Consider the following 15,793-nt stretch of genomic DNA (forward strand, 5'->3'; position numbering starts at 1 on the left):
TGACTCAATGCTTAAGAGCATGTGCTGCTCTTCAAGAGAACCAGGGCTTGCTTCCCCGAACTCAAGTAGGATGGCCCACAACCACCATAATCCCTGCTCCAGAAGAGCTGATTCCTTCTTCCAGCCCATGCAGATGCCTGTACTTGTGCGCATGGACACATGTGTACACATGGATAAAATAAAATAAATAATAAAGATTTTTTAAAGAACAACAAAGATTCTTGTTACTCTAGCACGAACCTAGGTCTATCATTTGTTTGATAATAACCTTTTATTAAAAAATCCAATTATAAAATGATCATATGCACTTTCAGCAGAAGGCTGGAGGTACCTTTTGGTCATTACTTGTCCCACATGACTCTTGATACAGAAGACTCTCCGTGTCTGAATGCCCACCCCACATGTTGCTTCTCCATTCCAGCCAATGGTCACATTGAAGGCAGTCACAAGAGTATTTTCAGAGCAGGGACCCCAAGCGGATGTTTCCCAGTAGAGCTGTGTACAGGAATGATCATTGCATAGGCGGTACTCTTGGAGTTCCTGACTACTAGGGCAGGGCTTTCCACCTGTGAAAATTTTAAATGAAAAAGAAAACCTTAATGATGATGATGTCATTCTTGCTTTTGTTCTTTCTGTGACCAAGAGACCTAAACTACTAGATACTTCACCACAAGATCAGGAATCTATGGCCTGTGCCATAACTGAAGGATTGTGATACATTCTTGTCTCCCAGTTTTCAGGCAAGCAAGTCCATGTTCATCAGAATACAAAATTAATTTGGTATACTAACCACCTATGGAGCACATATCTCTGAAATGAACTCCAAAGAAATCCACTTTTCTGTGGATATTATTTTGTTTGCAGTAGCTAGCCAATGAGATAGAGCAGCCCATGACCTTGGAGTGACACTGTGCCAAATGCCTGGTATACATAGATGAATCAATGACATGGAATAGGCTATGACCTTAGAGTAATATTACGTCAAACACAACTGTACCTAATTCCCTTTCTTAAGAAAGATATTATATTTCTCTGAGTGCCATTTTTAAAATACTCACCCTCTATGAAGCATTTAACTTCAATTTGAGAAATCTATTAAAATGTATTAAAATCTGGCAAGAGAAAGATCATCTGCAATAGTCCAACAACCCACTACGCCCTGCCAGGGAGACCAGGCAGATGTTCACCTTTAAACCCTCGGCTGAATCAGATAACCAAACTTCATTACTATCTATTCTGTCACATTTTTATTCCAGCATAAAAAGCGGCATGTCTCTGAAGTATTGATCTTTACTTACTCATCCATAACACAATGTTTTATTCAGTGGGACGAATGGCTCAGACGCATAGCCTCCATTTTGTTATTTTTATTCTAATACGAATCTTTGCCCCTTCATTACAGAAATATCAAAGCCAGGATATATAAAAGCATTTGTACTTTAAGGTAACAAAATTCTCTTTACTGTGACCCTGACCCTATTGCTCATGATTACAGTGTTGAAGTCCTGTTTAAGATGTTACTCACAGCTGGAGCCCACTGTCCCAGTGCTCTAATGGAGCCAAAGACTGAGAAGGCAGAGGGAGCACATGAAAGGAATGGCATGTGTATCTGGGGAAAGAGTCCATTGCTGGGAATGATGGGAACAACTGTTCCTTTAATTTTCTCTGAAGTTACTGTTCACATTCCCACAGCACCTTTTGCCTTCTTCAAAGCTATTTTCATGGCTTTCATGTTCCCTCCCTGGCCCCTGGCACTAGGTATTCTAGAAAAGGAAACCAGGACACAGATAAGTACCTTACAGATGTTATTGGCAGTTCTTGGTGAGAAAGCCAGTTCTCCTAATTCCTGTTTTGGAACTCTTTATGCCAAATAGATCCAGTTTTGTTCCCAGTTGTCTAAGACAACCGAGCCTGGATATGTGACCATCCTTTGCTGCCTTCTCTAAGCAGTGGAATAAAAAGAGCATCTAATTCATTAAACTGGGACATTTGAGAGTTTAGACTAAAGCAATTTTTGTGGAAAGTTGAGCCCAGCTTAGATAAAATAGAGGTCTCACAGAGAAGAAAGCATGTGTGGAAATGAAATGGTTAATACACATTTAAAGAAAAGAGGTATCTAAATTTGTTTACACGCATGAAAAGAATGTGGCTGACATTTATTCAATAACAAAACTTCCAGTCGAGGTACTGAATCTGTCACTCACCTTCTCCAGCCAAAGCCAGGAGAGACCTTGACCTGCTTTGTTTGCCGTCTGCGTTTTTATTTGAACAGGACTGGGAGCAAGATGACCACACCGTCCACTCACTCACCACACAGTCCATTCGGCAGGGAATATCGCAAGCCATCCGTTCAGGAGGAGGCGGCACTGGGCAGAGACTCCCTGATACTTCTTCTCCTGTAACCAAAGAGTTAGAGACAGTTGCTTAGTGATGAAAACAAGGCCACTCCAAGGAATTCATTGGTCCTTTGCTTTCCCTATTCTACTTTGTCTTTGAAACCTTCAGCAGGTGTCCAACCCATGAAGTATAAATATGGAGGTGTCTTCAGTTATCCATAATGTTTATGTCAAGGAAAACCTGCCAAGAAGTAATATGATATTTTTAAAAGGTAGATAATATGCCAAATTCTCATTTGTCATCCTTCATAGGGACAAAGTTGGCCTCTTGTGGAAAAAATTTAGCCATGGATGACTGGTGCTAAGTATGACTGACTTGTTAATGACAGATATGTGGAGCAAGCATTCACTCACCTTCAGAGTGCAGACCAGGGTATTCTGAACATCACCATTGATGCCAACCATTGTAATCCACCACATAAGGGAGGATTTCATCAATCCAGCTTTCTTTTCAGTGCCTTTGCCCCTAAATTCCTAATATCTAGCAAGATTATCATATGGTTTTTCTTATTTATGTCAATGAATAAATGATGGGGAATGTCCTTCTGTGTATATTTATCTTATTGGTTGTTGAATAAAGTACTGTTGGCCAATGAAGAAGCATTATAGGTGGGACTAGGAGTCCTGGAGGATTCTGGGAAATGTAGTAGAGATCCAAGCAGGATGTGACATAGCAGGCAGACTCAGAATATAAGCAGGAAATCTCTCTTGCTCTCTCTTCTTCCTCCTGCTCTCTGTTCTGAGCTACCATGTGATCCCAGGAAGAGGATGCCAGCAGAAGGCATCCTCCATAAGATAAGTCTTATGATTATGGTTGATAATTAAGACTGAGCTAGCAGATAAGAAATCCTAGTCATTGGCCAAGTAGCATTTGTATTTAATATGAAACTCTCTGTGTTACTTGGGACCTTAACGTGGTGGCAGGCAGAACTCAGGCGGCCAGGCAGAAAGCACCCCTGTGGCAGCAGGGCTCAGGTGGATGGAGTAAAGATTTATCATATCAAATAAATAATCTAATTATAGTGGAAAGGTCTGTGGCTGAAATTACAGACTATGTTAACAAAAGTTGAAAGCCAGGTACAGGCCCTTCCTAACACATTTGATAAAAATCCAATAAACTTTTAAATAAATAATTACTATACTTAAAACCAAAGTACAAAACATACCAAATATCAAAGATTACCATTTTTGCTGTTGACACAGGGTCTTAAATGTCCCTCTATAAATAACATTTACAATCCTTTGATATCATGTCCTAATATAATTTTTGTAAGTTTTAAAACAAAGTAGGACAGTGCTTAAAGGTGAGCTGATGGTCAGAAATAATGGGATCATTTCTAAGCTACTTTTCATATCTCAAAAGATAACAATGGTTGATAAAAAAATACTTTTGGGTCGTCTATTTATCATTATGACAAATTCCTTAGATATAATAATTCTCCTCTTCTCTCCTCCATCCATTCAAATCTCCTCATAAACAGAGGACACAAAGAATAAATGCACCATTTATTATTTGAAATAACAACATAAAATGTGTGATGACGACTATAGGAGACAGTTTTGTCTGAGTGACTTTACAGTTTGGAATTTTCCTGTTGTGATAAAAGTCTGACACAGGGAAATAATGCCAAGGACATGAGTATTTATCAAATACCTCCTTGATGCAGGCTGTGTATTTTGCATATATCATGTATTTGTTTTAGTACCCTTAGGAGAAGCTCATGGGGGTCAGAATGCTCTCTTAGTTCACAGATAAGGAGTTGGGGAGGGCAGAGTGGAAAAGTGGCTCATGGTTACTACCCCTGGGACAATTGGGAATCACTGCTAAACCCTAATTCCCAAGCTTCCATTATCCCATTATCTATGCTATGTCTAATTCCCTGGAGATGGATATTCTTTTCTGAGGAAGTAAATAAAATAAGCCGACAGGAAGCCTGCCTCAAGGAGGAGACCATGTGTGGTGAATATCTGCATTCATATGTGCAAATGAGGCCAAGCTCATTGCCCTTGAGGTACAAATAAAATTTTTCAAGCATATTATGAGAAGTAATAGAGATTCCAGCAGATAATCAAGCTGAAAGCTTGGTTCCAATCATTCCCCTTTCAGTCTCAATCTATTTTCAGGTTGAGTCCACACAGTGCACCCACCCCCTCCACACTCACACATGAAGTCATCTAGGGCCACCTCATTCCCACACTTGGAAGCCAGCAGGTGGGGGAAAGAGGAGAACCCAACTTACATCTAATCAAAATGTAATCCCTGCTCTTGTGACTATGATTACCATAATTTTAACACAAAGCATTCTAAAGTAATGGTTTGCAAAGAACATTTCCAGGAATAGGAGTTACAGAAATCTTATGAAAAGTGGGAGAGGTGGACAGTGCATTGGGAAGTACTGGGTTAAACATGGGGGGCGGGGCTGTTAGAACTGACTGCAGTCACATGATATTGACAATGTGAGTGAACATCAGAAATTTCCCAGGAAACAAATGGGATACAGTGCTCTACCACAATAGCACATTAATGGCCACACATCCTCCCTTTCAGAAATGTCTCCCTAAAATAAATAGCATCTTTTTTTTTACTATGCTTTAAGAAAGCCTTATATTAAAAATCATGAAATTGGCTATTATTCAAGGGGTGGAAACTGTGTGCAGTGACAGAAATGAAATTAAAAACACAGGCTCAGTGTAATGAACCCCCACAGAGCTCATGCTCATGATCCAGGTGAGCTACAGACATGCAAAATAAATAGAGCCAAACCTAAGTAGCAAATAAATGACACAGACAGAAAACACCATCAAGATTCATGCATGACAGAGTATCTATTGGCATTAGTTGGTGTCATTATATGCCTTTAACAGGAAGCAGAGGTAGGCCAAGATGGCTGACACTGAGGGAAGAATGCCTCAGGAAAGGGGAGCACCCCTAAAGTCACAGAGTCAGGAAAATGACAAAATGATGTCATGTGGAAGGCAGGCAAGGATGATCATCCCTGAGATGAGAACCCTCACATGGGGACAATTATTTGCCATTGTGTTCTAATGGATAATGAAAACGTGTGTTACCTACCTTCTTAAAGCTCCCAGCCATTCCACCTTTTCATGGCCTAAACTTTTTCTCCTTTCTAGGCACCACACATTCATGCCTCTCAGAATTCACTTCTCAAACTCTTACTAAAACAAAGCTGCCTCATGAACTGATAAAGCTGTTACTGGTGCAGTGCAATGACAATATGCCCAGCAATGTTCTGGTAGATTGTCCTTCCAGGCTAATCCAGGTCTATGAACAACAGATCAGAGTGGCTGTAAGGAAACCAAACTGATAGTCAGAAGCAGTCCCTGCAAATCTCGTGTCTTTTCTTGTAAGAAATCTCACCAAAGAAAAGTTACACAGGGAATTCTCACAACTACGTGTCCCAGCCAGGTGTGTATTGGAATGAGAACGGTAGCTACCAGCAACAATTGCCCTCTCAAGAAGACCACTTAGCTTCTTTTACTTTCTGTTATCTCATAATAATGAAATGAGAACATCACTTTCTGAGGAGAGTCCAAGGAAGATGGATTATTTAGACAACAAACCTAAAAAGTAGCAGAGCACATGGCAGGCTCTCTAGAAGGAGGACCCTTACAAGATGTTATTTGCAAAATGGTCAGTATACACATGCACACACATGCACACATATGCACACACAGGCATGCACACAATGCACACACCAATAGACTAAGGGTCTTTTCATTCAATAAATCTAAACTTTTACATTGTAACCACAGAATACACAAGCTTTACCTTTATACTAGGTACAAATCAGAATCTCTATAGGCGAACATGGATGACAGAGATTTATAATCATATAACCCATTTTGTTGATACAATGAAATAATAAACCTTTCAAAATCCCATTGCAGCACCTGGGCTTGACAACCTCACCCCTACCTAGGTCCATGTGCCCATGTTCCTAATACGTATATTAAGCCATATGCAAGTAAGCTTTCTTGCTTATTGTCTCTTGGATGGATCATTGTGATCACCTGATCCCAGGTATGTGTGGAAAACACAGCAACTTATAGAAGTGATGCTAACCATTAATGGTGAGTATCCTTAAGCTTTGATAATTTAATGTCATAATAAAACAGAGGTACATTGGAACAAAATTGAATTCATCTTCCAATGAGAATACAAAATTACTCCCAGACTTTACAAAAATCCCTGGAATCATTTTGGGTACAGATTGTCACTAAGTTGCCCAGGCTGGATTCTAACTTTGGATCCTCCTGCCACAGTTTCCTAAGTAGCTTGGGTTACAGATATCCACAACTGCACCCGGATTCAGCATTAGCTATTAGTTAATAATTTTTATTTTTCTAGTTCCAGTATACATACTTCCTAAGAAATTGTACTAAACTGAACACTAGAATAGTTACCAGAGATTGGCTTTTTCTCTACATACATATGTTCTATTCAAATTCTTGTGTCATGATTCTATTACTCCCTTTTTATAATAATAAGTAAACAACACAGCATAAAATTATTAGTTTCACAACCTAGATTACAAGCGTTCAGAGCAATAAAAGAAAAAACAACATGAAATATCCACATAAAATATGCAGTATGATTTGAAACACAAGGAGGCATTTGGTTATCTTGTCAATTTTGAGATACTTTACTCTCTCCCAGAAATGATGCTTGCTAGCTATTTTATTGATGTTTCCACTTGTGTACTACTGTACCATGTATAGAAAATATTGAAGCCATTATCAAAAATACTCTACATGTCATAAAATTTTTATGACCTACTTAAATCCCAGAAAAGAATGCCAATAAATGCTGATTAAATGCTTGCCAACAGTAGAGCATGCTATCAGCAGACTTTCCAGAACAAATTAAGTGGAATACATCTGTGTTTAATTCCGTATTTTAAATCTAAATGTTACCTCCCAAAAAGGAAGTTAGCTCTGGCCACTTCTACACCACAATCCTAACCAGATAAGGAAATGCTTATATTTCACTGCAATAAAATATGGAGCCAAAGTTCAGGGAAGAAGCAGATCTTATTTTTGGCATACTATTGTTGCCAGCAATATGACTGCTGAGTCTGTTTGCCTATTTCAGAACTTAACACATACGTGTGTACCTACTTTACATACACAGGAAGAGAAACAAAGAACTTTATGGTGTTATGTTATAGATAATAGTAATAATGACAACACTATCAACACCTGTGTGGGAAGTTTATAGTGGGTTAAGCTAGCCATACTTATTACCAGTAGTGTTTTATTGACTAGCCACATTGGCATCCTATGTTAAGTTAGCACCATTGCTATACCCAAAGCATAGAGAAGTTTAAAAGCTTGATTTTTAAAATTTTGCTCTAATCTGTGTCTAATCTAAGCATGTAATCAGATCTGTAAGACACTAGTTCACATCCTGTGAGCGTCTTTTTCTTTATGTTCTTTCAGCTGAGAACAAGCCATGAGGAAGGGAGTCTGGAGAGTTTATTGTCAGGCCACTAGTTAAATGAGTACAAGAGAGACTTGGCCCAACAAAGGAGACTCCTTGATTACCTGGTCCAAGTAATGTGGGATGGGCAGGACAATGATTTCAAAAGTAGAAAAGCTAAGCCAGTAAAAAGAAAGCAAAATTGAGAGGTAGAAGGGTAAAGCAGACGCACTTCGAAAATACAGAGGGTCAACAAAACAGTACAATATATGATGTAAAAGAAAATGCAAAAATTATGGGAAAATATATAAGGATATAAGCATGTTTGCAAAATGAGAAGCAATGAAACTTTTATCACCTATAGCAGAAGGATAAAGAGAGAGAGCTAAGTGTAAAGTGAATCCAGGAGCTACCCCAAAAGAAATGCTAAAATAATAGCATTTCAGGTAAGAAAGCATAATAGATGAAGAAAAGATATTTTCTAGTTGAATGTGTTTATGAAGGCCAGGGGTGGCTAAAACTTAACACTGTAGCAGGCAAGATGCCCTTCAGAAGCCCTTCTACCTGAGCAGTTCCCTGTCCTATGCCTACAATACGATCAAGACAGCAGCCAACACTTCGATCACATACAAAACACCCAGAACTACAGTGTAATCAGCTACCCCCGAGGCCTTAATAAAAGAAAACACAAATGTGGTGCTTAGAAGGTGGCTGCTCCCAGTGAACTGCATAACACATGTATTTAAGATTCACAGGAGGAGAGCAGGAGAGATGATCTTGGTTAAGATTTTTGGTTCCCAGCATCCAAACCAGGTGACTAATAACCACCTGCAACTCCAGCTCCAGTGGAGTGTCTTTTGACACTGCACTCATGTCCACATACCCACACACACCCATCTATCACCAACTCACGCAATGCATGTAGACATAACTTAAAATGAATAACAATAGATTGTCAGGGTTCACATAGTTCTACGAGATGGTACCTCTGCTATGTTCACTTTGCAGGTGATAAGCTCGACTTTTGGATACATTAAGTAACTATACAAGAGCAGATGCAAGTTCAATAAGAGAGCTGGGATTAGAATCTGAGAAACCAAGCTCTGGAGTTTACACCCGAGTCAGGATACTCCACTGTCTCTCACACTCTCAGATTTGATATCCATATCTTCTATTTTCTCTCATGACACTGTCTGTACCTGTCTTCGGGCTTCACAGGCTAAGTCTAGTGGGAGTCAGTCCACTGCCACATAGATGCTTTATCAAGTTTGCCTTGAGATGAGAAGAGCTGCCAAAGTCTGGGGACAGAGTCTAGGATCAAGGAGAAAACTACAGTTGTTCCAAAAGATCAGGTAAGACTAAAGAGAGCAGTTGTCCATTCAATGTCATTTACAGCCATGTGCCAAACCAAATCTTTTTGGAGTTAATGCACATTACAAAATATTCCTATTTTGATCTTTTCTCTTCTAGTCTCAAAAAAATGTGTGTGTGTGTGTGTGTGTGTGTGTGTGTGTGTGTGTGTGTGTGTGTGTGTGTGTGTGTGTGTGTGCCAATGTTGAACTTTCTGGAGAATTTCATAGGGCCTCTAAATGAGCTTTTTTTTAATCTTTTTTTTTATCAAACCTATCTTCTTTGTTTGGGTTGGAAGCACACCTGCAGCCTTGGCTGCTCTTTTAGGTTCTTGTCACAGTCTCTGATTTCTGGTCCACAGACTTCTTACACAGCTACACCCAATCCTAAGCAAGCTCCTGTTTCCTAACCATTCAGCATGTGGGGGTTTGGGCCTTACTTCACAAGGGTGTGGGTGGGGAGCAGCTGCCAACACAAACCTGTTTTATGCCTGAAAACTGGGCTCTTGCTTTTGCATTAGTCAGTCCTAAACCTCCACACTCTCATTTCCTTACCATGTATTCCACACACAGAATGGCAGGAAGGATTTTCTGCTTTCTCCCTATCTTCCCAAGGTTATTCTCTCATGATCCAGGAAACTAGACAATGGAGTTAATGGAATAAGCTAACATCCTGAGAGCTACAGCCATCTTTCTTGATATTTGAATGATTTCCATACCCTACATATATTAAAGGTTTTTTTTTGTCTGTATTTTTATATCTGAGATAATGGCCAGAATTCTATTTTGTGTTCATGGACTAGAAACCTGCTCATAGTTAAAACATAAAAACTCTTAAATTTCATCTAGGCATTGTAGCACACCTGTAACTCTAGTACACAAACAGCTAAGGCAAAGGATTTTGATTCCAAGGCCAGTGTGGACTACAAAAGGAGCTCTGGGCTACTGTGGGTGATATAGTAATGTTCTGTCTCAATTTAACAAAACATATCCTACCTTTTCTAGATGCAATGGATGGCTTAATATGGGGATTATATTGTCCAAGGGTACAGAAAATCACATAGAATATCTCAAAATATGGTCTCACGATACATGTTGAAGGTGGAAGCCATATTTCTCAAGAGTTTTATTTATTTATTTAGGTTTTTCGAGGCAGGGTTTCTCGAGTTCTATTTTATTTTTAAACTGAGAAATTTAATGAACTTTGAGTAGGAACAGTAAGAGAAGTGGTGTAATTATATTTTAATTAAATTTAATTAAAAATAAATAGCGCAATATAAATTAAAATGAACGTATTTCATTTGTATGTGTGTGTGTTCAGTTTTTGAGGTAGTGTCTAATGGAACTCAAACTGGCCTCCTGTTTCTGCCTCTCAAGTTCTGGGATTGCAAACACATGTTATTTAATAAGGAGGAATGACATCTGGTCAGATTGTCTTTGACACCCACCAAAATGTGACCTTGAGAACTTAAATTTCTTCAGGCCTCAGTGTCAGCCCAGTTATGTTACTGGGGTCAGTGATAGATCAAAGAGCTAATACAATATAATACTTGGAAAATTGCAAAGTATGATTTATATATAATGTGACTTTTTATTATGGGTGAAAAATGAGAAAAATGGGCATTCCAAAGAGAAAAATGATCTGGGCCAAAGATATTCATCCCAATTTTATCCTAGCTGGAAAACTTCCAGGAGAATTGCAATCATTTTGAAAATATGAATAATATCTAGTTGGTAAGCTGTGTGGAAAGGATTTGACTCGCTTCCCTAAGAGTACTTTACCTTTAGAAAGTACTCCGGTTGCCTGGAATTTTTTTTTAATACTGAAAAATCAATACTTTTAAGTTAGACCAGACAAGTCAATAGAGTAAACTGATAGCATGTCAGTGATGAATAACCATCTCTCTGTAATTAACCTTCAGGAACATAATTAAGTGCCCATACATGGGGAATGTATCACAATTTAATTGCACAATTAAGAGGTTTTCAATTTCTCTAAATAACACCAAAGGCTGAGAGTGTTCCTGACCACACACACCATTGATTGCTTTCCTGTGAATAATTTTAAAAAATGGAAAAATCAAATCAAGGGTATGAATCTCATGAAGATTATCCTTAAAAGTAATTGTAAATTTGCTTTTACCCTTCTATTTATCTTCATACATAACTTTTTAGATTACCAACAAAAACGAACTTTTTTATTGTTTATATCTTACATGTCTTAGAAAGTCTATCATCTGGCATAGACCATGATATAAACAATTCTGTCAACACACACATGTATACTTTCTCTTTTTCTGTTTGAATATCTGTCTGTCTTTCTGTCTCTGTCTGTCTGTCTCTGTCTCTGTCTCTGTCTCTGTCTCTGTCTCTCTCTTTCTCTCTCTCTCTCTCTCTCTCTCTCTCTCTCTCTCTCTCTCTCTCTCTCTCTCTCTGTGACACACAGACACACAGACACACACACACACACACACACACACACAACAAAACAAAACAAAACAACAACAAAAACAACAAAAAGAACTAGAGTCCTTTCCCATTCCTACCCCTTGGCAATAATTGATCTGTTTTCTGTCCCTTTAGTTTTTCTTGTGCCCCAAGAATGTCATGCAAATAAAATTATGCAGCCTGCATCCCTGAGGTCCTACTTCTTGTGCTTAGCCAAGTGTACATGGGTTCATCTGCTCTCCACCCCTATCAATAATTCATCCCTTTGGCTGCTGAATGATGCTAGCTGCTTTGTGTGGATGTAGCATATTTTGTTTACCCACTTCCCTGGTGAAAGACATTTGGGTTACATTTGGGTTTCTAAGATTATGAATAAAGCTGCTGAACAGGTTTTTGCATGAATATAAATTTTCGTTTCCCTTGAGTAAACAATTAAGGGAGGGAAATGCTCAGTGTTGATTTATAAGGGAGTGGCCAACTGTTCCAAAGCCTTGTACCATTTTGCCTTGCCGTGAGGAGATGGGTGGGAAGCCTAGTTGTTCTTTGCCTACAGCAGCACTTACTGGATAACCTGGTGCTTTTTTGTTGGTACACAGTAATATCACACTATGTTGTAATTGTAACCTGCATGTTTTTAATGGCTTATTATCTTAGACATCTTTTCATGAATTCCTCTTCCACCAGAGCATCTTGTCTGGTGACAGAACTTTGCAATCTGACTAGAGTGCTAAGTAGCTTGCTTGTTTTTACTGTTGAGTTATGAAAGTTCTTCATACATTCTAGAGAGATATCCTATATTAAATGTGATTTTCAAATGTATCAGTCTATGGTTATTCTTTCCATTTTCTTCACACTATCTTCTGTAAAAATAAAAGGTTGTACCTTGGAAAGTCTATTTTAACAATATTTTCTTCAACTTGGGTTATCTCTGGAATGTATGAGGCTATTTTTAGAAAAACACATTTTCAAAACAGTAAGAGAATATATACACACATATGTATATATGTACATATGTGTACATATATGTGTGTAGACAGAGATTGTATATATGTTATGTGTATCATATTTATATGTGTTCACGTGTGCAAATGTATGAGCACATATGTGTCTATGTGAGTGTAGAGGCCAGATGGTGACATTGGGTGTCAGCCTTTGATCACTCTAAAATATTTTTGAGGCAGGGTCTTTCACTAAATCTGAAGTTTTCTGATTTAGAATGTCTATGAGGTACAAAGCCTCTATATAACTTTCTGTTACCATATCCCCAGTGATAAGCTCATGAGTATGTGCCACCATGCTCAGAGTTATATGTAGGCTCTGGGGAACTGAACTAGGATCCTCATGTTTGCATGGCAAGAACTTTTATGACAGTCATCTTCCCAGAACACTGTTAAACTTGTTTTTGTTTCAAAAATATTTTACATATTCGTATTAGGAGCTAGAATTTAATAAGCTTGTCTAGAAAGTGTTCTCCAGATTGTTCAGGTGTGCAACGAACACTGGCCTTCACCTGTGTTGCTAAAACCCATTTTTCCATGACCAAAACCTGCTCATAATAACAACTAAGAGCCCAGCATCATAAAAATTCTGGCAGCAAGAGCATAAAATGAAAACAGCTTTCTGTTTATAATGACATTGTGTAGTGTTCTTTTAATATAGTCTACCATCTGTATAAAGTGGTTATCTTCTAAACACCAGACTTTCGATGTCAGTTACAAAGTGGGTGTCAATGAACAGCCAAGGAAGCATGGCAGAATCCATAGAGAAAAGTTCCTTTTTTGCTTCCTTGCAGTCTCACAGTTAGCTAGCTTACTTACACAGCCCCAAACAACCTGCCCAGGGAATGGTGTCACCCACAGTGAGCTGGGCTCATCTGAATCAATTAACAATCAAGATAATCTCCCACAGACAGCTTCATGGGACAATCTGATCCAACTCAGTCGAGGATTTTCTTTTCGGGTTACTGTAAGCTCGCCAGTTTGTAACTTAAAGATAAGCAGGATAATAATTCTCTTATCAATGTTCTGGGAACTAGTGAAGACCCTAAAATAATGAGAGTATACTGCTTTTTCCAGTTTGCTTTGTAAAATTCCATCAGATATAGATCATAGCATTATAGGCTGGAGGGTACATCCATATACTAATACTCAGTCTGTTTCACTATTTGTAAGATCTCGTTTAAACAGTGTGAAAAAAAAGCTTTAGTTCAGTTGTCAATGAAATAAAACAGATGTAAAAATAACAACATTAAATAGAAACTAAGCAAATGATAATTGGGAAGTTGAACAGCAAAAGAATATACATTGAATACACAATTCTAAATAGTAACAATTGGGTGTCTGCACAAGTAAACATGTTCTCACCCTAAAAACAATTTCACAGGGCAGAAGGCGGAGGGTTTCTCCTGTAAAGTTGTAAGTACAGGTTTTGAAGTATCATATTAAAACTTACCATGAAGCCATTTCCTATTGAAAAAGTTCTAAATTGCAATAACTCCTTTGTTTGTCTTCTAAAAATTAATCACCACAGTCATCCAGTTTGATACAATTAACATCCTCGCCAATGTCAAACAATTCCAAAAAGATATTAAGTTTAAAATATATATAAAATACATGATGAGATATTTCAAAATAAAAGGAGTAAATGTTGCAAAACTACTACCACCTTATCCCATCATTCTGACTTTATTCTTCATTTTATAATAGTAACATTTAATTCAGATAGCATTGTAGATGAAGAACATGGACACATGAAACTTCTATACTTTTTCTTCTGTACTAAGACCAAAAAGAAATCTGTTCTTATTTCAGGAGGTAAATATTGTTTTATTGGGTGTCTGTATTATTGAAGATGTCAGGTTCTTAATTACAACATTAATAATTATGCTGACAGTTATTCCGTGTAAGTCCCAGTTTCATTAGAGACAACTTAGTAATATTAGTCATCTCTGATCATTTATCTCATTCTAACTTACCCACTGGTTTAAATCAATAATTTTCTAATTCTTCCAAATCAGCACTTCTCAACATGTGGGTTGCAACCCATTTGGATGTCCTGTGTATCAGATATTTGCATTATGATTCACAAGAGTAGCAAAATTACAGTTATGAAGTAGCAATTAAATAATTTTTTGGTTGGGGGTTGCCACAACATGAGGAACTGTATTAAAGTTTTTTAGCATTGGGAAGGTTGAGAACCACTGTTCTAGATTGATTGGACTAGTATTGATCTCGTTATTTGTGCATAGGCATTTACTTTCTGAAATGGAACAAACATCTGGGCCAAATATAAAAGCTGTATAGCATATAAAATTTCTATAACACTCACTTTGACCGAAGAAAAAGTGCATCATTTAAACTTCTGAATAGCTGCTGCCTAGAACAGGGCCAGACCCATAGTAAGTATTTAATGAAAGCTAACTAGATCAGAGTCACTATGATCAAGCTAAAAAGATGATTTAGCATCTGAGACATCTCTTTGAACATGCAGCACACTAGTCCAAAAAGGAAAATGGTAGGTGTGTAAATTCACAAACATCAGTATATTAGCAAGTTTTAAGGTAGGTAAGTCTGGGTTTGAAGTCTAGATCGCCCTTCCTAATTCTGTGTTTCTGGACAAGTTACGTCCTTTTTCTAAATGCTGGCTTCAGCATTTGAATTAGTGAATGATTACTATGTCACACGGAGTTATATGATTAAATGAAGAGAGAGTAAAGTACTAATTAGTAAGTATTCCATATGCATTTGTGATGATAATGATGGTGATACTGGTACTATGTCTACTAACATTCCCTACAGCCTTCAGATTTGGCATTAAGTTTATTGTATGTGCCATCAGGACTATGAGAATCCTTACATAAAGGAGAAGGAATGAGGCTAGAAAATGATGGGCATAGCAGTAGGCACTTGTGCAAAGCTTGCTGAAGCACCATTTTATTTGACCACGTGCTGGATTTGCTGCCTGGCTTCCTGGCCCAGGATTCTAATTTTGTGTGTGGTAATATTCCATCAACACACATTTCCTCAGGGCTAATGCTGAAAAAAAGAAAAAAAAAAACCACTGGATGACAGAAGGGCCATGTCGAAAGGACATATTTTCAGTGAGGGCTCTTTTAAATAATAAAAAATGATTAAAAATGCCAAGACAGAAAACAGTAAAAT

General features: G+C 38.0%; 1 protein-coding gene across 1 annotated transcript in view; it reads right to left on the minus strand.

The window, feature by feature from the left end:
- Nucleotides 1–15,793, minus strand: part of Thsd7b (thrombospondin type 1 domain containing 7B) — a 706,540-nt gene that overhangs the window by 385,519 nt on the left and 305,228 nt on the right. Inside the window, exons 7-8 of the mRNA XM_027417733.2 lie at nucleotides 2,205–2,396; nucleotides 332–566 (exon numbers count right to left, since the gene is read on the minus strand). Coding sequence (XP_027273534.2) covers nucleotides 332–566; nucleotides 2,205–2,396 — 427 coding nt within the window. The remainder of the gene's footprint in view (nucleotides 1–331; nucleotides 567–2,204; nucleotides 2,397–15,793) is intronic.

The sequence above is a fragment of the Cricetulus griseus genome, chromosome 5, assembly GCF_003668045.3.
Source record: "Cricetulus griseus strain 17A/GY chromosome 5, alternate assembly CriGri-PICRH-1.0, whole genome shotgun sequence".
In the NCBI taxonomy this organism is placed as follows: domain Eukaryota; kingdom Metazoa; phylum Chordata; class Mammalia; order Rodentia; family Cricetidae; genus Cricetulus; species Cricetulus griseus.